At 43.5% G+C, this 24,777-nt stretch overlaps 2 protein-coding genes across 4 annotated transcripts in view; one reads left to right on the top strand and one right to left on the bottom strand.

The window, feature by feature from the left end:
* Positions 1–1,760: 1,760 nt before the first annotated feature.
* Positions 1,761–23,467, bottom strand: RNF113A (ring finger protein 113A). The gene is made up of 10 exons (XM_077252756.1): positions 23,336–23,467; positions 19,715–19,797; positions 19,368–19,472; positions 18,504–18,611; positions 16,173–16,282; positions 13,861–13,967; positions 12,969–13,058; positions 12,157–12,250; positions 2,049–2,155; positions 1,761–1,889 (listed from the first exon to the last, which is right to left on the bottom strand). Exons 1-10 carry the CDS (start codon positions 23,448–23,450, stop codon positions 1,819–1,821), a joined length of 990 nt encoding a protein of 329 aa, XP_077108871.1. The 5' UTR covers positions 23,451–23,467; the 3' UTR covers positions 1,761–1,818.
* Positions 23,468–23,469: 2 nt separating this feature from the next.
* LIMD2 (LIM domain containing 2) overlaps positions 23,470–24,777 on the top strand; it is a 72,008-nt gene continuing 70,700 nt past the window's right edge. For 2 of the 3 annotated variants that reach the window (XM_077252758.1, XM_077252764.1), the window contains exon 1: positions 23,470–23,602. The gene's annotated coding sequence lies outside the window, so the exon portion shown is untranslated. The remainder of the gene's footprint in view (positions 23,603–24,777) is intronic. The other variant, XM_077252767.1, reaches the window with a different exon arrangement.

A 24,777-nucleotide genomic window follows, 5' to 3' on the forward strand; every position in this document is an offset into this window, starting at 1 on the left:
TACCGGCTCTGGTTTGAATTTTTTTCTTTTTTTTTATTATTCTCTGAAAAACCCTTTAAGAAACTAACAGCACCTTTCGTGTCAGTGACTTCACTCGACGTCCAGTTGTGACCGCTACAAATTTGCTTAGGCCTCTTTCACACTTCCGTCTTTCAGCTCCTGTCACACTCCGTCGATTTTTGAGAATGCAGGATCCTGCAAAAAAATATGCGGATCCTGCATTTTCTCATGGACTTGTATTAGCGACGGATTGCCATCAGTTTCATCCGTCTTTCGCTGGATCCTGCATAAAAAAATGGTCCGTCGGGCAGAGAAAACGTTCAGGGTATGTGCACACGTTCTGGATTTTTCACGATAAAAACGCATACATATGCATCCTGTCATTTAGAATGCATTCCGCATCGTGGTAAAAAAAGCAGCATGTGCATTAATTTTGCGGATTTTTCGCGTTTTTCCCGCTATTTAATGCATTGGGAAAGCTCCGGAAAAAAACGCGCCAAAAAAAAAAAAAAAAAACGCATGCGGATTTCTGGCAGAAATGTCTGGTTTGTCAGGAAATTTCTGCAAGAAATCCTGAACGTGTGCACATAGCCTTAGAGGAACGTTTTTCCTGCACGTCGGGAAATCGATGCGTCGCTGCCTGCGAAAAGCTGGAATCCAGCGACGGGTCCCGCCTTTTCAAAGAGAGCATGCGTGGAAGAATTTCTCGCTCGCTCTTTCTCCTATTGATGCTGCCTATGCAAGATATAATGTTAAAAATAATTTAAAAAAATAAAAAACCTTGTGAGAAGTCGCGACGGGTCCGTCAGAAAGATGGGCCCAGTGCACACGTTTTTCACAATCTGCACAGGATCCGTCATTTCAACGTCTTGACGGATCCTGTGCAGGTGTGGAAGACGGAAGTGTGAAAGAAGACTAATGTATCACAAGCTCCAAATATTTTGTTACATGCATTTTGTTGCCAATCTGAATAAATTAACTTTCACATCATTCCTTATATCCTTACGTCCAACTGCAGCAGCCGTGTAACAGGGCTTGGATGGTGAAGTGTGTGCTGTATGGCATACACCTGTTAGTATGTGACACTGCCTGCAGGAGGCGCTGGGCTGGAGGTAGACGAAAAGCAATCTGATCGTAGTGATCTATAAAAGGGTTTTTTTCTGGAATAACATTTTTTCACTCTATTAGACCACGCTTGGTTAAAATAATAATAAGAAGAGCCTCCCCGGGTCGAGTGCTGAAGTCGCGGCTCCGGTGATTGTTTGCAGAGGTGAGCTCAGTGATTGACTGCAGAAGCGATGTACGCTGTAGTCATGACATCATCACTACCGCTTGTAAAATAAAAAATTACTGGGGCTTCGGCTGAGAGCTGCTCCCAAGGAGGACAGGTTACGGTTTTATCCGCATGCCGGATGATGGGGCGATCAATACTATTCTTAGCCAACCCCTTTTAATACCATCATTTTGTCACCCAACTGGCACCAGCCATCCCAGTCACTAACAATCCATCACACTGGTGAGGGATGTCACAATTTTTCAATGTGCTCACAGATGATACAAACCTACTGGCACTTTTACGGGAACAGTTGTAAAAAGTGAATTTATAGAATATTTACAAACTTTTCTATGCTAATTTGGAGCAATCCAAACTCTAAGCTCTTCCACTGGACAGCCCAATCAATACTCTCCATGTGATATGTTATATGTATTATGTGCCTTTGAAATAACATCCCTCTTTATTACATTGGAAAAAAGATCACTCACATTTATATAAAGTTTATTGAATTTAACAAAAAAAAGGGTTATAAAATCTGTCCTCTACCCTTGTTCATCATGTGAATCACTGTCTTCCTGCTCGGCCTTGTGCTTCTCCATCTTTGCAATCAATTCTAAAACAAGCAAAGATATGGTTTATTAATATAATGCAAAAAAGACAAGTCACTCAAATGAAACAGGCGCCAGCAGAGAGAGGAAAGCGCATAGTGCTTGTGTGGTCTCAGCCACTGAGTAACATGGCTCCAACCTATTCCACTGTGATGTACGCATACCTTTAGCTGGGTTGAACACTCCATTTGTTTGTGTGTTGCAGACGTAGCAACGCTTGGATTTACGGTAATGCTGCAGGGCACAACCCTCACAAAAATAATGTTTACACCTGGAAAAGTAAAGAATCAGGATGAATAAATAGGCAATGAGCTAAAGCCAGAGGAGATTGTTGTCCTGGACCGCCATAGGTACCCACCAACCAATGAGTACTGATATGCTCTATTTATAAGCAGCACACACACTAGAATATATATTTATTTGTTCCCTTTCAGTAAATAAATGGTCCCAGTTGCAGATTACCGTACTATAAAGAAACAAACCGTGCTGTACTCACTTCCTCTGGTCTATCAGTGAATCTTCCCTAATGCTCCCAGTATCTGGCACTGACTACGGCGCTCACCTCGCATCAAAACAGCAGCAACCAGTGTGCTCAGCAGCTCGGAAGGGTGCTGTCATGTTTCTGTTGTCGCAGCACCTGGGGCCAGAGGCTCCATCACTAACGCTAGGGGCACCCTAGCTATCACAGATTACTTCTGATTGTGAATATGCTGGGGCCATGTACCACATTGCTGAACTTCTGAATCAGCCCTATATATGTCCCCAGGGAAGTGGGGAGAAATAGTGTATGTATATACACAAACCAGACTAACAAGGGAGGACACCAAACATACAAAAATGCACTCAGACAACAGAGAGGAACACTGGGGAGAAAGGTTCAGGAGAGGATGAGGAATTGCACACAGCCGAAATACCAAACAACAGGCACAGATCAACACTCCAAAATGCCTCTACTAACATGTGACTCCTCTGCGCCTCACCAGGCAGTACAAGACTAAGGCCAGTGTCTCACCTGCGACTGTAATGCGAGAAACTCGCGCCTCAATATCCAGCACTGCTGCCGGCACTCGGAACCGGAGCGTTCAGCTGCATAGAAATACTTGCAGCCACACACTCCGGTTCCGAGTGCCGGGTATTGAGGCGCGAGTTTCTCGCATTGCAGTCGCAAGTGGGACACCGGCCTAACATTGACGACCCAAATTGCCAGAGGCGAGTACAAGTGCTTCTCACTAGATTAGAATATCATCAAAAAGTTAATCATTTCAGTTCTTCAATACAAAAAGTTAAACTAATATATTATATAGAGTCATTACAAACAGAGTGATCTATTTCAAGTGTTTATTTCTGTTAATGTTGATGATTATGGCTTACAGCCCATGAAAACCCAAAAGTCACTATCTCAGTAAATTAGAATACTTTATAACACCAGCTTGAAAAAATGATTTTAAAATCCGAAATGTTGGCCTAGTGATATGTATGTTCAGTAAATGCTCTCAATACTTGGTCGGGGCTCCTTTTGCATCAATTACTGCATCAATGGGGCATGGCATGGAGGCGATCAGCCTGTGCCACTGCTGAGGTGTTATGGAAGCCCAGGTTGCGTTGATAGCAGCCTTCAGCTCGTCTGCATTGTTGGGTCTGGTGTCTCATCTACCTCTTGACTATATCCTATAGATTCTCTATAGGGTTAAGGTCAGGTGAGTTTTCTGGCCAATCAAGCACAGTGATTCTGTTGTTTTTAAACCAGGTATTGGTACTTTTGGCAGTGTGAACAGGTGCCAAGTCCTGCTCAAGAATGAAGAAGCACCTGTATATATAGGAGATTGGAGTGGCCGATACTGAACAGCTGAGATCATCCAAGCAGGAGAGCTTCAGAGACTCCAATATGAACAGTTTAACCCCTGCAATGCTAATAGAAACCTGCACCATTTAATATGAAGGTGAAGTGCTTCTAATCAGTGCAGGAGTATGTGAAGTCAGACACAGTGGCCTTCTACCCCCTCTCTGTTGCAGTAAACCCATTGCATTCTGTCTTCGCTGTCTGAGTATACCAATTGGCATGGACATCACTTCAACAGCCAGACAGCAAAGGGTGAAACTCGCACTTGCATCTGCAGCATAAATTGACATGTGGCGGATCTCAAACCCGCAGTTCTTATCAGTTTACTTTGTCGCTATATTTTGTTGCATTTCTTAAAATCTCATGCACTTTTGTGGGGCTGTAAAACGCATGTTATATTCAGCAATCGAAAACTGTGCAAAAAATCCACTGTGTTTTTGGACCGTGGGAACGCAGCTTAAGAATTCCGCTAATAATGTAAGCCCCCCCCGCTCAGACAACAGAAATATAGCGGGGGTCCCATGTCCACATAGGCCTGGCACAGGCATTTTATCCCATGGATATTAGGGGTCAAATTGAGGTCAAGGTTTTTACTGTTATTCTATGTAAAAGCAGTTCTGACTGGCTTTTTGCCCACCTAAATTTTTGATGATTGATTGGTTGTCAATCAGTTGCTGGGCAGATTTGGTTATTATATATACCTGAGCGCCGACGTTGGATACTCAGTTCGCCGGCGCTTGAAGAAAAGAAGAGACCTTACCGAACAATGGAGAAGCTCCTGCAGGAACTCCTATCAAGAGCCAGCGGGGAGGACGGGGAAGATTGGCTGAGGAGCTGCTTGGCTATAAAACCTCCATTAGCAGCCTCCGAAGCCGTCGCTCCTCCTCCTGTTCCGGAACCTGTGGTGCCAGCTGCGGGGCAAGAAATGGGAGCTCCGGCTGCTGTGAACCCTCCGGCGAGGACCAGAAGACAGAAGGCGGCTTCTCCCCCTGCTCCATCTCCTGCGGCGTCCAGGCCCGGTCTGTCGGAAGCAAGCAGGAAGTCACGCCACCGCTGCGCGTCAAGGTCTCGCAGCCCGTCGCGAGATTTCGGCAACCATCAGCTGGGTGAGCCGTCCACGTCATCGGGAGCGGCCGGAAAAGCCAAAAGAGGCACCGGCCGTAAAAGCGCTGTGGTGCCTCTCTCCTCTGGCGACCGGTCGGCTCCTGCAGCTGCTGCACGGGGCTCGAGGGCTCCGCCCCCCCTGTCATCCGATGAAGAGGAGGATCGTGACCCAAGACCTGCCAGGCAGCTGCGCTCGCCCCAGTCTGCGGGCTGGAGCGCAGGCTGTGAAGGAGGAAGAAGACCGGACGATCGACCTGCAAGGGGTGAGACATTTAATATCCCCTTGTCTGTCCCTCAGAACCAGTTAAAAGTCTTAATTAAATCTGTAGTAGGCGAAGCATTAAGCGAGGCTAATATCTCGTCTCGGGCAACAGCTTCTCCTGCTTCTTTCCGCTCAGAAGCTCCTGCCCTTAGTACGCCTCCTTTGAATCCTTTCAAGGAGGCTTTAACTTGTGAGCTTTCTCCACTGGGATTCCATTTGAGCCCCTCAGTTAAGGAGCTCATTTGGAATAATCAATTTGTCGATATGTTTTCATTGTTACCAAGTAGGGATCACCCCCCTAAATCAGAGAAGAAAGATGACAAATCTGACCATGATGACCCTAAGCGTAGTATTAGGTCCTTTAATAACTGGGTCCAAGCGTTTGCCATCTATGCTGCTGTCTTGGGAGAGAAGTCACCTAACCTTTGTAGTAGTCTCTTCCAACACGTTGACATTATCTTAGAGGCTTATAAAAATTTTGGTGGCTCCGCATGGCTCAGTTATGATGAGGCATTTCGTCATAAGCTGTCAGTTCATCCCGAAGTAAAATGGGGCTCTAAAGACATTGGTTTATGGATCAATCTCATGCTTCCTGTGAGGAATGCTGTTTCTAGGCAGTCTTCTGTTTCTGTCAGCAAGAAAGGTGTTTGTTTTGCTTACAATGATTCTTCCTGTAAGTGGAATAATAGCTGCCGTTTTCGGCACGAATGTTCTTTCTGTGGGAATCCCCACCCTATGTCCAAATGCTTTAAGAAGCAGGCTGCCCAGCAATCCTCTAAGGAATCAATTTCAAAGGGCTCTATCGCCAGTGAGGCTGGAAAAAATGGTCCACTGGCTAAGCAAATACCCAGACAGGGAGATCAGTAGTTTACTTTCTGACGTTTTTTCTCTAGGTTTTCGTGTTCCCCAATTCAAAGGTTCTGGTTGTGTCTTAGTTAAAAATCTCCCCTCCATTGCCGAATTCCCTGATGTCGCTAGGGAAAAATTTTTATCTGAAATTGAGCTAGGCAGAGTCGCCGGCCCCTTTTTGTCCCCCCCATATTCAAATTTTCGCTTATCCCCACTGGGTATTGTTCCCAAAAAGGATCCGGGTTCTTTCCGGATGATTCACCATTTATCTTATCCAGTCGGCCGATCATTGAATGATGAGGTAGACAAGACAATGTGCTCTGTTACCTACTCCTCCTTTGATGGCGCTCTGGATATGCTTAGAAAATTCGGTCCTAATGCTCCTTTTATCCAAATCAGACATTAAATCTGCCTTCAGACTTCTCCCAGTTCATCCGGAGGGGTTTAATTCATTGGGTTTTCATTTTGATAACTGCTTCTTTTTTGACAAATGCCTTCCTATGGGTTTTTCCTTATCCTGCTTTTATTTTGAGAATTTTTCCCGTTTTTTGCATTGGGTTTTAGAATCTAGCGGTTGTGAAGCAGGTATTCTGCATTATTTAGATGACTTCCTTTTTGTTGGCCCATCCCAATCTTTGTCTTGTGAAAATACTCTTTCTAGGTTTCTTGATTTGTGCGCATTTTTTGGAGTCCCAATTGCCCACGAGAAAACAGTAGGCCCTTCTTGTCGCATTGAATTTTTGGGCATCTTGATCGATTCGGTCAAAATGGAAACAGTCCTGCCCCAAGAAAAAATTGACAAACTTCGTAGTTCTCTTTAAAACTTGTTAGCAAAAGACAAAATCACTCTTAAGGAGCTTCAATCCCTGCTTGGGCTATTGAATTTTTCCTTAAGGGTCATTCCAATTGGCAGGGTCTTTTCCAGGTCACTTTACGAAGCTACTAAAGGGCATTCTTCCCCCAATTCTCATATCAGATTGTGTTCTGAAGTGAAAGAGGACGCCAGAATCTGGCTAGCATTTTTAGCGGGTTTTAATGGCAGATCAATAATCCAATCCCCTTTTGTTTCTTCGGATTCTATTCCCCTTGTTTTTTCTGCAGACGCCTCTCTAGGAGTGGCCTGCTTGTTTCAATCTCACTGGGTATCCCTGAACTGGCCTGTCAATTGGGTTGCTAGAGAATTAAACAAGAACCCTTTTATTACTGAGCTTTTGTCAATCCTTCTGTGTATTTGCTTATGGGGCCATGGATTACAAAATTCCAGGGTTTTATTACATTCCAGGAATCAGACAGTTATTTTTTCAATCAATACCCTATCATCCAAGAATGTGAATGCAGCAAAAATTCTGAGAAAATTGGTGTTGGAATGTTTGAACTGCAATATTTGGTTAAAAGCAGTCTCGGGAGGTGGTAAAGTTAGTCATTTAACTGATCTTATATTGCGTCGTCAGTGGTTTGATTTTTTATCTGCAGGTCCCATTGGCAGACAAAGAGGCGTACGATTGCCCCCTTTCAATTCAGGACATGATTCCGATATAATTCCTTATTTTATTCGGAATTCTTTATCAAACAAATCATGGGCTGATTACTCAGCCGCATGGAAAAAATGGGTTGATTTTTCTGTTCTTTTCGGTTTTGATGCCTCTGCTCCTGACCCGAATTCAGCTTTGAAATTCGCTGAGTCTCTGGTCAAATAGGGCTTATCTTACTCCGCAGTAGCCAAATGCTTTGCGGGAGTCTCTTTCTTTTTAAAATTACATGGCGGTACTGCGTTAACGGAATTTTTCTTAGTGAAGCAATTTTTGAAAGGCCTGAAAAGGGAAAGGTTTTTTCCAGATTCAAGGTGCCCTATTTCTATTTCTTTGTTAATTGACATTTGTTCTGCCCTTGTGCATGTTTGTAAGAACTTTGAGGAAGCGCTTTTGTTTAATTCCATATTTTCTATCTCCTTTTTTGGGGCACTGAGGGTTGGTGAGGTAGTGTCAGCCAAGAAATCTGTTTCATCCGGGCTCATGCTTTCGGATGTCAGAATTTTTGAATCGTTTCTTCTCTTGTTTATCAGGAAGTCTAAAAGAGATCAGCTGGGGAGAGGATCTGAGCTAAGATTGAATTCGTTCCCTGAATCTAAGATTTGTCCTGTGGCTAATCTGTCTAAATGGTTTACGTTTAGGCCTCCAGCTGAAGGCTCCCTATTTATTCATAGAGATTCTTCCCCGGTGACGGTTTTCCAATTTAATTTTATTTTAAAGAAGTGTTTGGCATTTTTGGGTAAAAGTCATCTCAAAATTACTTCCCATTCTTTCAGAATAGGTGCGGCTACAGAAGCCTCAAAGGCTGGCCTATCTGATGATAAAATCAAAAGAATAGGAAGATGGGAATCGAAAAGATTCAAAATTTATGTTCGGCCTGATTTATATCCCGATTAATTTTATTTCTCTTATACCCTGCAGTTATTTGGATCGTTGGGCATTCATTTGTCTTCTGGGCCCAGAAGAGGGCCGGCCTTCGATCATATTCTGAGAATTTGTCGTTCCATTCTTCTAAAGTTCAAGTTTTTTGGTATGGCATTCGCGGCCTAAAATGGTTTTCTTTGGTCTCTGAGGTAAAGAGTTGTCTGGAGAGGTTCCCTTACCCGGATTTAATTGTAGTGCATCTCGCTGGGAATGATTTAGGAAGAATCAACACGTTGAATCTACTAGCCATTATGCGGTCAGATCTTACTTATTTAAGACAGATTTTTCCATTCTCTGGTCTTGTTTTTTCGGAAATCATTCCCAGGCGTGCTTGGCAGTGTACTCAACTTTCATTTTTGGATAAGATCCGGAAGAGAGTTAATTTCTCCATGAAGAAGTTCTTACCTCTTATTTTTGGGTTTTCTTTTAGACATACAGACTTAGGCCGGCCTCACACTGGCGAGTTTTACGGACGTAAGAGCGCAGAAACTACGTCCGTAAAACTCGCATTACATACGGCACAATGCTTCTCAATGGGGCTGCTCCTATTAGCCGTATATTACGGTTCAGTATTATACGGCTTTCTACGGCCGTACAAAATCGCAGCATGCTGCGTTTGTCAGCGTATTGCGCAAAAAAATCGCTAATGAAAGTCTATGGGGGCGAGAAAAATACGGATTCCACACGGACCTGCAGTGTGACTTGCGAGAAATACGCAGCGGTGTTAGTGAAAAGTCGGTAATTCAATTGCCGGCTTTTCATTTCTCCTGCACAAACCCGACAGGATATGAGACATGGTTTACATACAGTAAACCATCTCATATCCCCTTTTTTTTTGCATATTCCACACTACTGTTAGTAGTGTGTATGTGCAAAATTTCAGCGCTGTAGCTGCTGAAATAAAGGGTTAAATGGCGGAAAAAATTGGCGTGGGCTCCCGCGCAATTTTCTCCGCCAGAATGGTAAAGCCAGTGACTGAGGGCAGATATTAATAGCCAGGAGAGGGTCCATGGTTATTGGCCCCCCCGTGGCTAAAAACATCTGCCCCCAGCCACCCCAGAAAAGGCACATCTGGAAGATGCGCCTATTCTGGCACTTGGCCACTCTCTTCCCACTCCCTGTAGCGGTGGGCTATGGGGTAATGAAGGGTTAATGCCACCTTGCTATTGTAAGGTGACATTAAGCCAGATTAATAATGGAGAGGCGTCAATTATGACACCTATCCATTATTAATCCAATTGTATGAAAGGGTTAAAACACACACACACACATGATTTAAAACTAGTTTAATGCAATAAACACAGCGGTTGTTGTAATAATTTATTGTTCTCTCATTCCATTTGCAGGCCCTCGCTTGGCAAAATAATAAACGCACAAGATACATACCTTCTGGTGAACCGTCTCGTCCCACGAAGTAATCCATCTGAAGGGGTTAACTAATATTACAGGCAGGAGCCCTGCTAAATGCAGCTGTGCTCGGTGCCTGTAATCCCCGGCGAATGAATGAAATGTAGGTCATTGACCTACATTTCCTTCAGTCGCGGTGATGCGCCCCCTGGTGGATGTCCTCATATGACTTGGAGCGTGGGAAAAAGTTCCCAGGCTGCAGTTCATGAGAACATCCAGCAGGGGCGCATCACCGCGACTCAATGTAAGTATAGATCCTGCTTTCCTTTCAGCACCCGGGGATTACAGGCACGAGCGAGTGGTTTATCGCAGCTCGTGCCTGTAATATTAGTTAACCCCTTCAGATGGATTACTGCGTGGGACGAGACGGTTCAGCTGAGGGTATGTATCTTGTGTGTTTATTATTTTTCCAAGCGAGGGTGTTGCTGATGGATTGAGAGAACAATAAATTATTACAACAACCGCTGTGTTTATTGCATTAAACTACTTTTAAATCATGTGTGTGTGTGTTTTTTAACCCTTTCCAACAATTGGATTAATAATGGATAGGTGTCATAATTGACGCCTCTCCATTATTAATCTGGCTTAATGTCACCTTCCAATAGCAAGGTGGCATTAACCCTTCATTACCCCATAGCCCACCGCTACAGGGAGTGGGAAGAGAGTGGCCAAGTGCCAGAATAGGCGCATCTTCCAGATGTGCCTTTTCTGGGGTGGCTGGGGGCAGATGTTTTTAGCCACGGGGGGGCCAATAACCATGGACCCTCTCCTGGCTATTAATATCTGCCTTCAGTCACTGGCTTTACCACTCTGGCGGAGAAAATTGCGCGGGAGCCCACGCCAATTTTTTCCGCCATTTAACCCTTTATTTCAGCAGCTACAGCGCTGAAATTTTGCACATACACACTACTAACATTAGTAGTGTGGAATATGCAAAAAAAAAGGGGGATATGAGATGGTTTATTTTATGTAAACCATGTCTCATATCCTGTCGGGTTTGTGCAGGAGAAATGAAAAGCCGGCAATTGAATTACCGGCTGTTCACAGATATCGCGCTGAATGAAATCTAAATACAGAATATATATATATGTGTCTCAATGACATATATATATATATATACATATATATATATATATATATATACTGTATAAATGTTTTCCCTAACATTTGAGCACATAAATCCATTAGATGTCGGTTTTGCAAGCCTGCGAGAAAATCTCGCAGTACGGATGCCATACGGATTACATACGGAGGATGCCATGCGCAAAATACGCTGACACACCCTGACTACGGATCACTATTTTGGGAACATTTCTCCGTATTACGGCCGTAGTACGGACGTAAAAAACGGACCGTATTGTCTTACGCCGAGTGTGACGCCGGCCTTAGAAGGTTTTTTACCGGGAATGTTCAGAAATGATTTGGTTCATTTGTCCGATATCGGACTTGATATATTTAATCTTAACATGGGCAATATAATCGAAAAATGGCTGTGTGGTTTGGGGGGGGCCTCGGCTCTTTGAACCTTGGCCTCTTGGGGTAAAAATCACCCAACCTTGGGTGGATTTGGTTTATGGAAGTTTATGGAATTTTGGACTTATGAACTTATGGATATTATTTATTGGTTATTTAGTTAATTATTTGGAATTTGTAACTCAAAATAAAACCTCACGGCCATTTGTTCCAACCCTTAAAGGTGTCTTGTGATTATTATAATTATAGTTATAGGCCTTATGGGGACATGTAAGCCCCCCCGCTCAGACAACAGAAATATAGCGGGGGTCCCATGTCCACATAGGCCTGGCACAGGCATTTTATCCCATGGATATTAGGGGTCAAATTGAGGTCAGGGTTTTTACTGTTATTCTATGTAAAAGCAGCCAGATCTGGTTCTGACTGGCTTTTTGCCCGCCTAAATTTTTGATGATTGATTGGTTGTCAATCAGTTGCTGGGCAGATTTGGTTATTATATATACCTGAGCGCCGACGTTGGATACTCAGTTCGCCGGCGCTTGAAGAAAAGAAGAGCCCGCCCTCCCTCTCTTTATGTTGTCATTTCTCCTGTCGTTTGGTTTTATTTGTGGGTAAAAATCACCCAACCTTGGGTGGATTTGGTTTATGGAAGTTTATGGAATTTTGGACTTATGAACTTATGGATATTATTTATTGGTTATTTAGTTAATTATTTGGAATTTGTAACTCAAAATAAAACCTCACGGCCATTTGTTCCAACCCTTAAAGGTGTCTTGTGATTATTATAATTATAGTTATAGGCCTTATGAGGACATGCTTTACTGGTTTCTTCCGATCTCTTCTAACATTGGACTACTGGACTACAACCCTCCTGCTTCACTTACTTTGTAATGATCGGGTTCTTGAAGGTATCTCTGCAGATGAAACATTTAAAGGGCAAGTCTTCTTCACCGCTGCTCACCTCATAATTCTCCTCATCTGGAAAACAATGTACAAAGTGATACAGTAGTGAAGCCATTATTATTACATCGTTTTAGGATTGCTGTCTATACTTGCCACTATAAATAAATGCATGACACTTATGGCGGATGGAGCCAGGCAGGTTTCCCTTCACACAAGCTGAACATGATTGTTTCTCCATAAGTGGCATCAGTTTTCTGGCTGCTTCTTATCCCTCTTTATCCACAGAAATGTCATGGTTAAGGCTACGGTAGTGCCAACTAAACTTACCATAGGCCAACCAAGCTATGTTAGGTCAATGGCTCAGAAAATTACAGAATATTGCACCCTCTATACAGCAGTACCCGACTAAGATCAGTTAGGGTGCTTCATATTGTGTTTAGTTACATGTTAGGTGTCTCCGTTGGGATTTACATCCGAACTCCCTGCAAATTGCGATTTGGGACTGTGCGCCGATAGAGCCATAGACTATAATGGTGCCAACAGAGTTAACGTGCGCTTTGCCGTGCATTAGTTTAGGGCGTATGTGCTTAGCGGAGGCAGACACTGAAACGTAAACTACACCAGAATCCAGTTTTGGTGGGGGGGGGGGGGGGTGTCTTTGTCTATGTGGGAGGGAAGAATACATCCCTCCTACACCATTTTTTTTTACATAACATGTTCTAAAACCTGGAAGTAGGATACTAATATTAATGTAGACAGTGACCATTATTGTACAATGGGAGTTACTTCATACCGTTGGCGCCATAACGTCCCTCCTCCAGCTCTCGCTCTAGCTGCCAGCCATGTTTGTAGTCAGAGCGGTCGTGAAGAAATTTACAGCTATCTGAAATAAAATAAACAAAAAGTTAAAGATACCATAAAAGTAATAATAATCTGAGTCCTGACCAAATAAGCATAAAAGGAGAAATCCGTTACTATGGTGCAATACATCGATATAGCCATTAGGTGGTGCTCCGTTATGAAAAAATAGAGATAAGATACTGGACATGTTAGAGTAAAAATCATTGTGAATTCTGACTTCGTGATAAAAACAAAAGAAAAGGATCATCAGAAAGTAAAAACGTTATCAGAAAATCTACTGTTATTATTTTGTTGCTAATGAGGAATTTCTTAATTCATTGCCTGATCAATCTCCTATGATCACTGTATTTTTTGGACTATAGGATGCACCTTACTATAAAGGTTCGTTCACACGAACATTCGGGGTCAGCGTGCTATTTGTGGGGAAAAAAAACAGCACTCGGGCCAATGTTCTTCATTCGGGCAGTGCAGATTAGTCATTTCTTTCACTGACCAAATCTGCAAAAAAATAAAAAATTTAAATTGCAACATATAGTAGTTTTTTCCATAGATCAGATGAGACTCACCCATTCAAGTCTATGGGCGAACAAAAAAAAAAAAGAAAACCGGACTCCACAGTAGAGAATCTGATTTTTACGGATACATTACAGTTCTGTAACATAAGAAACTGTAAATGATTAATAGCTGCTGCTGTAAAAAAACGGATTATACACGGATGACAAGTGAGAAAAAATCATCCAACGTTTCTGGATAAAACTGAAAGATTTTTTACACTACCGACAGCAGGCACATTATGTACAGGGAGGACGTCGGCCTGCACTCACCTCCAAAGCCACAAAATCCGGTTTCCTTGTAATCCTTACAAATATCGGGCTGGTAGTCCCACCGCACTGTGGCTCTTAGATGCTCTGGGGCCCTGATAGGACCTTTCCTGTCACAAAACACAATGCACGTAGAATGATGAGGGATGGGGAATTGAAACAGATTTCACATTTGTTGGTGGTTTTGTTTTTTACAAACATTTAATAAAGACGACATATTTCACACATTGATGTGACAAAAGTTGTGTTGCCATGTCACATAACCTTTCCATACATACACGATATCAAGAATCGCTGTTCTATATGCAGCCTCCATCTCTTCCTGCTTACTCTCCAGAAAATGTTGGTCTCCTCAGGACCTTTTCCATTTTTCTGGTCAAACAGCTTTTCACTAGATAACTGGAAATGCAACAATTTCCCATTGAAAGTGTTTTCTCCTTTCCAAGCGGTCGCCCAGACTGCCTTTGGATTCCCCCTATTAATTGAAAAGGCGTGTAATCTGCGTGTAACATGCGCTCACGCTCCTCTGCAGGTTGACCTTTCGGATCAGCGGTAAAGTGGTACCACTGGTTAGAACGGTGTGTGCTCCAAAGCCGCAGTAACATCAGAGGAACACAGACACGAAGGCTTGCTGGGTCGTGCGCTCCCGTCATCCGGCTCGTATGCTCCCGTCATCCGGTCCACTTTACATCAGCGCTTACAAGGCTTTATTGAAGAGTGCTTGTAAGCGCTGCGTACGCTCAGTCATGCTAGTAGACTGCAAGGTGGACACAAAACTAAACAAAGCTTTAAAAAAATAAACTAACAATTCTTAAGAACAGGGGGTTTTTTTTAATAAGATTAAAATTAAAATTTTTTTTTACAACTTTAGAATTTTACCGATTACCGATTTTGAAAAAAACCCTATAACCATTTCACAACATGCACCGTTCGCAAGTCAGAAGCGGGTGTATGGAGCAGGCTCACGCAGCGAGCCTACCCCATACCCAGCAGGCGATGGACCACTATTCTTCACCTGTTAAATGCCGCTGTCAGAGATTGACAGTGGCAATTAACTTGGGCCGACAAGCGCACCCGTGAGGTGATCGTGGGTCCCAGATGGGTTGTGGCTGATGACCCCCGTGACTGTCATTATGGAAGATTGTGATTTCTGCTATATGCAGCAATGTTGAGGAATAGCTGCATACAGCAGAAGCGATCGAACAATCGAATCTTCAAGCGGGGGATAACAAACATCAGTAAAAAAATTGAATAAATAGTTTTAAAAAAATATTAAAAAAAAGGTTCAAATCACCCCCCTTTCCTCCCAGTAAAAATAAAGATATTAAAAAAACCACATATTTGGTATTGCCACGTTGAGAAAAATCTGATCAAAATATGAAAACAATTATCCTGAAAGGTAAACACTGTAAACGGGAAAAATTCAAGAACGTCAAAATTAAGGGTTTTTTTTGGTTGCTACAATTCCACAAAAAATGCTGTAACAAGTGATCAAAAAGTAATATCTATACCAAAATGGTACCAATAAAAACATCATCTCGCCCCGCAAAAAAATAAGCCATCACACAGCTCTATCTGATGAAAAATAAAAATGTTACAGGTCTCATAAAATGGTGACATCCCACAAATTTGTTGTTTTTTTTGCAAACTTTTTTTTCACCACTAAAATAATAGAAAAAACTGGGCATGTTTGGTATCGCCGGAATCGTATTGATGAGGAGAATCATATTGCAAGGTGATTTTTTCCACAAAATGTACACCGTAAAAATAATTCCCAAAAAATCAATGTCAGAATTGTGGTTTTTTTTCACAATTTTGCCGCTCTTGGAATTTTTTTCCCGTTTTCAAGTACTCTACGCGGTAAAATGAGTGGTGTCATTCAAAAGTACAAGTAACACTTTGCCTACTTAGTAGTTTCAATGCTTGATTTTGCAGTACTGTCCCACTGACGTGAAGTAGACAATATAGTAACAATACAGACGGCACAAACACAGCGGCTGGTCAAACTGCTGATCACTATGGAAGGCCAAGATATTGCCTTGCGCAGGCGTGTACTCCGGAGGACAGAGAATGAACTTCAATCCAATATTGCGGCCAGCATGCAGCCAGCGGGTAAGGAAAGGGTGAATCAAACACCTGAAAACCCCGCCCATATGACCCAAAACTGGTCCCGCCAAATTCAGGTGACAGGTTCCCTTTAAGCATAACCTAGAAAACCCCTTGAATAGACTTCTGACAAGTGAGAGCAACGAAAACTGCCTCTGTACTTTAGTCATATGGTTTAGCACGCTGATAAACATCACAAACATCAATACCTGACCATGCCGGAAGATGCATTCCCCAAGGATGTGTCTTTAGGTTTAATGAATTTCTGGTAATTGTGCAGACCACGGTAGATCTTATCATCTTCCTTACCCTTCAGTTCCTAAGTGAGGAACAAAAAATAAAAAAGTCATTGTTCGTGGGGTACGTGGTGATCAAACTGACAAAATGTAGACTGGATACATTTAATAAGCAAATGTTTTCACATAATATAGGGTAACAATAAGGCTAAATGGAGACGTTTTGTATCTCTATATTCACATCCTGGAGTCTGGGAGGAAAGTAGAGAGGCAGCAATGTCATATTCAAGAAAGCCAGAATATGACCAACTCAATGCAGTGCCAATGTCTTAGGGTGCGTTCACATTGAGGTTTTTGGGCTATTTGCCCTGTCGGAGCTTTCGTCTGAGCCCCCAGCAAAACGGGATTGCGACGTATGCGCCGAAGGGCCATAGACTGTAATACTGCTGGCAGAGAGAACGTGCAATCTGACGTGCATCATTTTTGGGCGTGTAAGCCTACTAAAGGCGGACACGGAAGACACAGTCTATGGCCCCATCGGCGCATATGTCTGAATCCCATTGTTTGGGACTTCGGAGAGCCTCGACAGGACAACTGGATGGGTGCCAAAACCCAATACGAAAGCACCCTTGGGTAAACTATGCCTGACCAATTCAACTTCCCCCTGCTGCTTTTACATTTGCAATTTTTTTTCAGACATAAAAATCTTTTTCCACTAAATAATTTGATCAATTTGCCCTTTTATTAAAAAAAAAAAATGTTATGGTTTGACATATGATTTGCACTGGTGGCCTAAAACGTTGCATTGTTCATGCTTGTATGGTGGAAGCAAAACTAAACTTTAGAATCCTGGGAAACGCTGCAAAAAAGCCAGCAAAACCGGCTTTTGTCTGCAGCTGCTTTTCTGCCAAAAGATCAGGTTTTGTCTGCAGAAAAAAGGAGCAAAAAAGCAACATGTGAACATAGCCTAGTAGTGTTTATTCCTTTAACCCCAACAGCAATGTTAAACAGCTGTTGATTGGCATACCGGGCTAAAATGTCCAGATGCTCATGTTTTGTGACCTGTCATCCACTACTTTTGAGTGCGAAGTTTTGCTTCAACATTCTGCCAGGACTATAGGTGCTGGAACTTCTTTTTCCCTCACTTCCCAGCAATGTTCATCCTGTTGTCCAATGGCTGAAAGCCTGCCTCTCTTACACATATATGCAGTTTGACAGACAGGAGAGCAGGAGCAAAGACAAATACCCTCCCCCACTTCCTATAATCCACCTTGGGGTCTTTACTTCTAGAGATCACTTGACAACATATGATGAACAGCAAGTTAGAAAGGAAACACCTAGTGGACTGCAGTTTTGAATAACTTTTGAGGGGCTGAAAACAGCATCTTGAATAAATGAAATAAATCACAAATGTGTTAGCTATTGCATTGATCATCAGATGAAACTAAGTTTATAGACATAAAAGTGACCATTTAAGATGCCCCAACCCTGCATCTATCTAGAGAATGGGGCGCCTTTGCTGGAAGTGTACAGGTGGCTGTGCATCCATGGCTCGCCATTCATTTGTTGCTTTGCAAGGTGTACATGTGGTGGGATACGGACTACTCAGAGACAATCTTTATATTCCTAATGTCTCTACTCACGATTGTCAGGAGGAAAAACTGCAGGTGGCGGTGAAACACGAGTCGAGGTGTTTAGCAGTATACATATTTCCCCGCCATGGCCACAGTTAACGGAGATACAACTGGCCATATACCTTAGATATAACTGAGTGCATCATTTTTTCAGTTTACCTATGTGACTATATATATGATGATAACCAACATTTATCAGGAAAATGGGTATATTCAGCCTCATTATTTAACTTTTTTATCATACCGTATAATTAAATAGGCTCTTTATATTATACGCAGTATAGATACGGTTGATTATATAGGTATTTTTCTACCATCTTGGATCTCGTGATATATACCTACCGAACCCTCATCATATACAGTGTGGCACCCAAACCAATATTGGGTATATATGGTTATCATTGGGGAAATATGGCTCTTCTTGTTTTCTGTATCTATGTTACACCCTACGTATTGATTTTATCGCTTCAATTGTTGTTCTATTGTGCTCTTCTGTTATATATCCACTTATTAATTTTTTACATTTTTGACCGCGTAGCTTCTTCGTGGCCGCTGTAGGTCTATAATTATATTGTGAAGGGCTCGTTATTTATAACTGTGAGCAATTATTTTTGGTCTCAAACAAATCTTACCCGGTCTTGGGCAACTTTCACGTGGTGTTTCTACTTACCTCCTGTACTTTTTGGCTCCTTTCAAATATTGCCTGCGCATCTTTCTCTTTCTCGGTGTCCAGCTCATACGTGGCTGTTGCTCCCATGTCATCTGGACCTACAGGTTTCTGAAAAGCCATGGATAAAAGTTTAATGAAACTAATACTCTATATTCTCTGCTTCCTTTCACAATCAAAAAGGGTGATGCAGGATTAGAAAAGCATGGCTGCTTTCTTTCTTTCACAACCATGGGTTGTACTTGGTATTGCAGCTCAGCTCCATTTATTTCCATGGAGCTGAGATTCGATATCAGGCACAACGCATGGTCACGGGGGGCTCTGGCCCTGACAGAAATCAGCCATTTTTTTCTAATCATGGGCAACTCCTTTAAAAATTATACAATTTTAGCATCCTGCAACCACCACTAGGGGGAGCTCCTGGACAGATTTATACACTGGAAGTACAGCGGGGCTAGTGCAGAATGTAAGTGTCCCTAGTGCACTTCCATTCTGGTTTGCCAAAGGATATGCTAGATTTCTTGTGACTAGTACATCAGATATCTACATAAAAAGTATATATCCTTCCAGATCTATATATTTCCTATATACATAAAAAGGCATCATTTTCATTGCAGGACCAGTTCCTATACAGGCATAGCAATACTTCTATATGGAAAAATCGGGTGATATGTACCCTTTAAATTTAAATACACGAAAGCTGCTAAACTCCCCCTAGTGGCAACTGCAGGAACCTAAAATTCTCCACTAGTTTGATAATTGTGCTCTACCGATCACCCCCAGCGATCAGCTGTTATCAGGCTCCGGTGATGGCCGGAAGTAAATATCAGGAAAGAATAGACTTCGGATAGGTAAGGATCCTCTCACCGCTGACCGTGTAGATTTATAAGACACACTTATGGAGCTGGACGGCTTTTCCTCCTCATCGCTGCTGCTCACTTTATACTCTGCCTCCTTCACCCTTTGTTTAGTCTGAAAAAAAAGAGAAGAAATGTAATTACCACCGGAGAACAGGGAACTGCTAAATTAGCAACCCTTGTGATAATGTCGTCTTCTCACTGTGTCTTGCACCATGATGTGGCAGATCTGCAGTTGGATGTTCATCCTCATCAAGGGATTCAGCACAGAAGTTATTAGAACATTTCCCTAACACTCATATTTAAAGGGGTTCTCCACTTTAATAATCATATTTTGTTACAAGGGTCCCCCACTACCTTCTGCACCATGGGGTTGAGGGTCTCCCGCTTCTTCCTCTTGAACACAGATGCTTCTTCCTCATCTTGTTCTTCGCTGCTCTCTGTGGTGAAATAATCAAAACAAAATCATTTAACTCCTTGAGGAGGATTTTTCTCTACAAGTTCTTGTCTTTGGGATACATATAGTGTATTCATTTGCATTCCAGACCAATGCCCTAACCCTTCCCTCTACAAAATCACTGAAGGACGGCTTGCTCATCTTCTCTCCAAATCACACCTCACCACTTGTGCGCTTCACCCCATCCCACCTCCTCCCAACCTCACCACAACACTAATCCCATCCCTAAAGGTACCGTCACACTAAGCGACGCTGCAGCGACACAGACAACGATGCCGATCGCTGCAGCGTCGCTGTTTGGTCGCTGGAGAGCTGTCACACAGACCGCTCTCCAGCGACCAACGATGCCGAGGTCCCTGGGTAACCAGGGTAAACATCGGGTTGCTAAGCGCAGGGCCGCGCTTAGTAACCCGATGTTTACCCTGGTTACCAGTGTAAAATGTAAAAAAACAAACAGTACATACTCACCTTCGCGTCCCCCGGCGTCCGCTTCCTGCACTGACGGAGTGCCGGCCCTAACAGCAGAGCGGTGACGTCACCGCTGTGCTGTGCTTTCACTTTACGGCCGGCAGTCAGTCAGTGCAGGAAGCGGACGGCGGGGGACGCGAAGGTGAGTATGTACTGTTTGTTTTTTTACATTTTACACTGGTAACCAGGGTAAACATCGGGTTACTAAGCGCAGCCCTGCGCTTAGTAACCCGATATTTACCCTGGTTACCATTGTAAAACATCGCTGGGATCGTTGCTTTTGCTGTCAAACACAACGATACACGGCGATCTGACGACCAAATAAAGTTCTGAACTTTAATCAACGACCAGCGATATCACAGCAGGATCCAGAACGCTGCTGCCTGTCAAACACAACGATATCGCTATCCAGAACGCTGCAACGTCACGGATCGCTAGCAATATCGTTTAGTGTGACGGTACCTTAACCCATCTCTTCAACCTATCACTAACTTCTGATACCTTCCCCTCTGCTTTCAAACATGCCACAATCACGCCTATCCTCAAAAAGCCAACCCTCGATCCAACTGCTATGTCCAGCTATCGCCCCATATCTTTGCTCCCAAACTCCTTGAGCAGCACGTCCACGCTGAACTTTCCTCTCACTTTGCATCTAACTCTCTCTTTGATAACCTCCAATCTGGCATCCATCCCCACCATTCCACTGAGACTGCCCTGATCAAACTTACTAACGACTTACAGCCAAAGCTAACAGACAATTCTCTATACTCCTCCTTCTAGACCTGTCCTCAGCTTTCGACACAGTTGACCACTGCCTCATTCTACAGATCCTCTCCTCCTTTGGTGTCAAAGATGTCACCCTATCCTGGATATCCTCATACCTTTCCAACCGTACATTTAGCGTTTCCTAATCCCATACCACCTCTTCATCTCGCCCCCTCTCTGTTGGTGTCCCTCAAGGCTCTGTCCTAGGACCCTTACTCTTCTGAATCTATAACCTTGGCCTGGGACAACTCATAAGGTCCTATGGCTTCCAGTACCATCTATATGCTGATGACACTCAGATCTACCTCTCTGGCCCAGACATCACCTCTCTGCTGTCCAGAATCCCGGAGTGTCTATCAGCCATATCCTCCTTCTCCTCTCGCTTCTTCAAGCTCAATGTGGACAAATCTGAACTCATTATCTTTCCTTCATCTCGCATATCTTCCCTACCTGATCTATCTATCACAATAAATTAATTAACACTTTCCCCTGTCCCCAAAATCCACTGCCTCGGAGTAACCCTTGTCTCTGCCCTGTCCTTCAAACCGCACATTCTAGCTCTCGCCGCCTCCACCTCAAAAATATCTCCAGAATCCGTCCTTTCCTCAACCCTCACTCTACCAAAATGCTTGTGCATGCCCTAATCATCTCTCGCCTCAATTACTGCAACATCCTTTTCTGTGGCCTCCCTGCTAACACTCTCGCACCCCTCCAGTCCATCCTTAACTCTGCTGCCAGACTAATTAATCTCTCTCCTCGCTACACTCCTGCTTCCCCTCTTTGCAAATCCCTTCACTGGCTCCCAATTTCCCAGCGCATCCAGTTTAAACTACTAACACTGACCTACAAAGCCATCCATAATCTTTCTCCTCCGTATATTTCCAAACTAATCTCTCTATATCTTCCCTCACGTAATCTCTGGTCCTCGCAAGACCTCCTTCTCTCCTCCACACTTATTCGCTCCTCACCCAATCGCCTCGAAGACTTCTCCCGAATATCCCCCATCATCTGGAATTCTGTGCCCCAATACGTCCGGTTATCCACCACATTTGGATCCTTCAAACGGAACCTGAAAACCCATCTCTTCAAACAAGCTTACAACCTGTAATGACCACACGGCCACCTCAACACCATCGGAGCTACCGCAACCCCCAACCTACTGTCTCCTTCCCCACAATCCTGTAGAATGTAAGCCGCAAGGGCAGGGTCCTCTCCCCTCTGTATCAGTCTGTCATTGTTAGTTTTCTTACTGTAAGTGATATCTGTAACTTGTATGTTTAACTCCTTCTCATGTACAGCACCATGGAATTAATGGTGCTATATAAATAAATAATAATTCATGGCCGGGCTCAGAGTTCTCACCAATTCATGCAGTACTGCCCAGCTCAGGATGGTGCCGATGTATTTTTCCTGTGCAGTATATTTATGATGTCTGGCATTAACGGCATAATGTCAGCAAATAATAAGGAATGGATCCATGAGGTGTGCAGCCTTAAAGGGGTTGTATCAAGCTTGATAATTCTCCCCTATTGATAGGAAAGTAGATAAGATACTGACAGACGGTCCCCCGCCAACTGTGAGACCGGCTGACTGGAGTGGAGGTCGAGGGTAAACTCTTCTGATCCATTCATTTCTGTTGGAATAGCTGAGCGCCGTTCTCTCCGTCAGTCCCATAGAGAATGAATGCGGCAGAGGTGAACATCCTACAGCTCTGCTCCATTCAGACAGGACCGTTCTCATGATCACTGGGGTCCCAGCTGTCAGACCCTCCGTGATCAGTAAGTTATCCCCTTTCTTACTGATTGGTGATAACTTACACACCTGGTACAAACCCTTCATTGCACACTGACAAGTTCTACCACTGTCTTACATACTGTTCCACCGCGGTAATCGCACTGCACGCGGGCGATATCCGAGGGCAGGGCGACGTTTCGTGCTCACCTATACACTTATATGGATGAGTGTAATCCGATTCTCGGGTGCAATCTCAGCATGCCGAATGGGCATGACAAAATAATTGCAGACGTGAGCTGCTCCATAGAAGAACATTGGGCCAAGTGCGCACACGCACGACATAGCTGTGTGGAGCAAATGTAGGACTGGAGGGGAGTTTTATAGCAAGATCTGCCATTCAGAGCTGTAGGAAAGCTGGGTGACCACAACGCAGCCTTACAGGCAGGAGCCCAGCTGTCCTACAAGTGAGGAACATCCCTGTAATATTACAGCAGGGCCCTTTAAGGCCAGTTACCCAGAATGCTTTGTGCATTCTTCCAGCCATTCGCTCTCACCCTTATCCTCATCTCTTCTCTTCCGTCCGGCGAATTTTCTGGCCGTTTTCTTAAATACAAAGCTGCACACCGGAGTTTTAGAGCCCTCAGTCACCGAGGAGCCGGGGTCCGCCATGTTTACGTTTGTAGCAGCACGACTGGCAAGTCGTGCTTGTGATGACGTCAGAGGACCATAGAGCGGGAGCTAGAGGCACAAGAGATTGCGACACCTGCAGGACGCCGGTAGTAGTGGGACAACCTGAAAGCTGCCAGCATGGACAACCTCAGGTATCGGTGATGGCGTGTTATCTGTGTAATCTATCTATCTAATATCATCCCCTATCTATCTATCTATCTATCTATCTATCTATCTATCTATCTATCTATCTATCTATATCTATCTAATATCATCCCATATCTAACTATCTATCTATCTATCTATCTATCTATCTACAGTCATGGCCAAAAGTATTGACACCCCTGCAATTCTGTCAGATAATACCCAGTTTCTTCCTGAAAATGATTGCAAACCCAAATTCTTTGTTATTATTATCATCATTTAATTTGTCTTAAATGAAAAAACACAAAAAGAATTGTCCTAAAGCCAAATTGGATATAATTCCACACCAAACATAAAAATCATGTGATGCTTCTCTAATTTGTGTAATTAACAGCACCTGTAACTTACCTGTGGCACCTAACAGGTGTTGGCAATAACTAAATCACACTTGCAGCCAGTTGACATGGATTAAAGTTGACTCAACCTCTGTCCTGTGTCCTTGTGTGTACCACATTGAGCATGGAGAAAAGAAAGACCAAAGAACTGTCTGAGGACTTGAGAAACCAAATTGTGAGGAAGCATGAGCAATCTCAAGGCTACAAGTCCATCTCCAAAGACCTGAATGCTCCTGTGTCTACCGTGCGCAGTGTCATCAAGAAGTTTAAAGCCCATGGCACTGTGGCTAACCTCCCTACATGTGGACGGAAAAGAAAAATTGACAAGAGATTTCAACGCAAGATTGTGCTGATGTTGGATAAAGAACCTCGACTAACATCCAAACAAGTTCAAGCTGCCCTGCAGTCCGAGGGTACAACAGTGTCAACCCGTACTATCCGTCGGCGTCTGAATGAAAAGGGACTGTATGGTAGGAGACCCAGGAAGACCCCACTTCTTACCCCGAGACATAAAAAAGCCAGACTGGAGTTTGCCAAAACTTAACTGAAAAAGCCTAAAACGTTTTGGAAGAATGTTCTCTGGTCAGAAGTGACAAAAGTAGAGCTTTTTGGGCAAAGGCATCAACATAGTTTACAGGAGAAAAAAAGAGACATTCAAAGAAAAGAACACGGTCCCTACAGTCAAACATGGCGGAGGTTCCCTGATGTTTTGGGGTTGCTTTGCTGCCTCTGGCACTGGACTGCTTGACCGTGTGCATGGCATTATGAAGTCTGAAGACTACCAACAA

This window comes from Ranitomeya variabilis, chromosome 4 (genome assembly GCF_051348905.1).
Source record: "Ranitomeya variabilis isolate aRanVar5 chromosome 4, aRanVar5.hap1, whole genome shotgun sequence".
NCBI classification, from domain to species: Eukaryota; Metazoa; Chordata; class Amphibia; order Anura; family Dendrobatidae; genus Ranitomeya; species Ranitomeya variabilis.

Bases quoted from the DNA above. Each gene is read 5' to 3' on its own strand.
- RNF113A (XM_077252756.1), bottom strand. From the start codon at position 23,450: ATGGCGGACCCCGGCTCCTCGGTGACTGAGGGCTCTAAAACTCCGGTG. The intron at 16,283-18,503 runs GTAAGTAGAAAC...TTCCTCACTTAG, and splicing joins GGAGCCAAAAAGTACAGGAG to GAACTGAAGGGTAAGGAAGA. The intron at 13,968-16,172 runs GTATTGATGTTT...GTTTTGTGACAG, and splicing joins GCATCTTCCGGCATGGTCAG to GAAAGGTCCTATCAGGGCCC.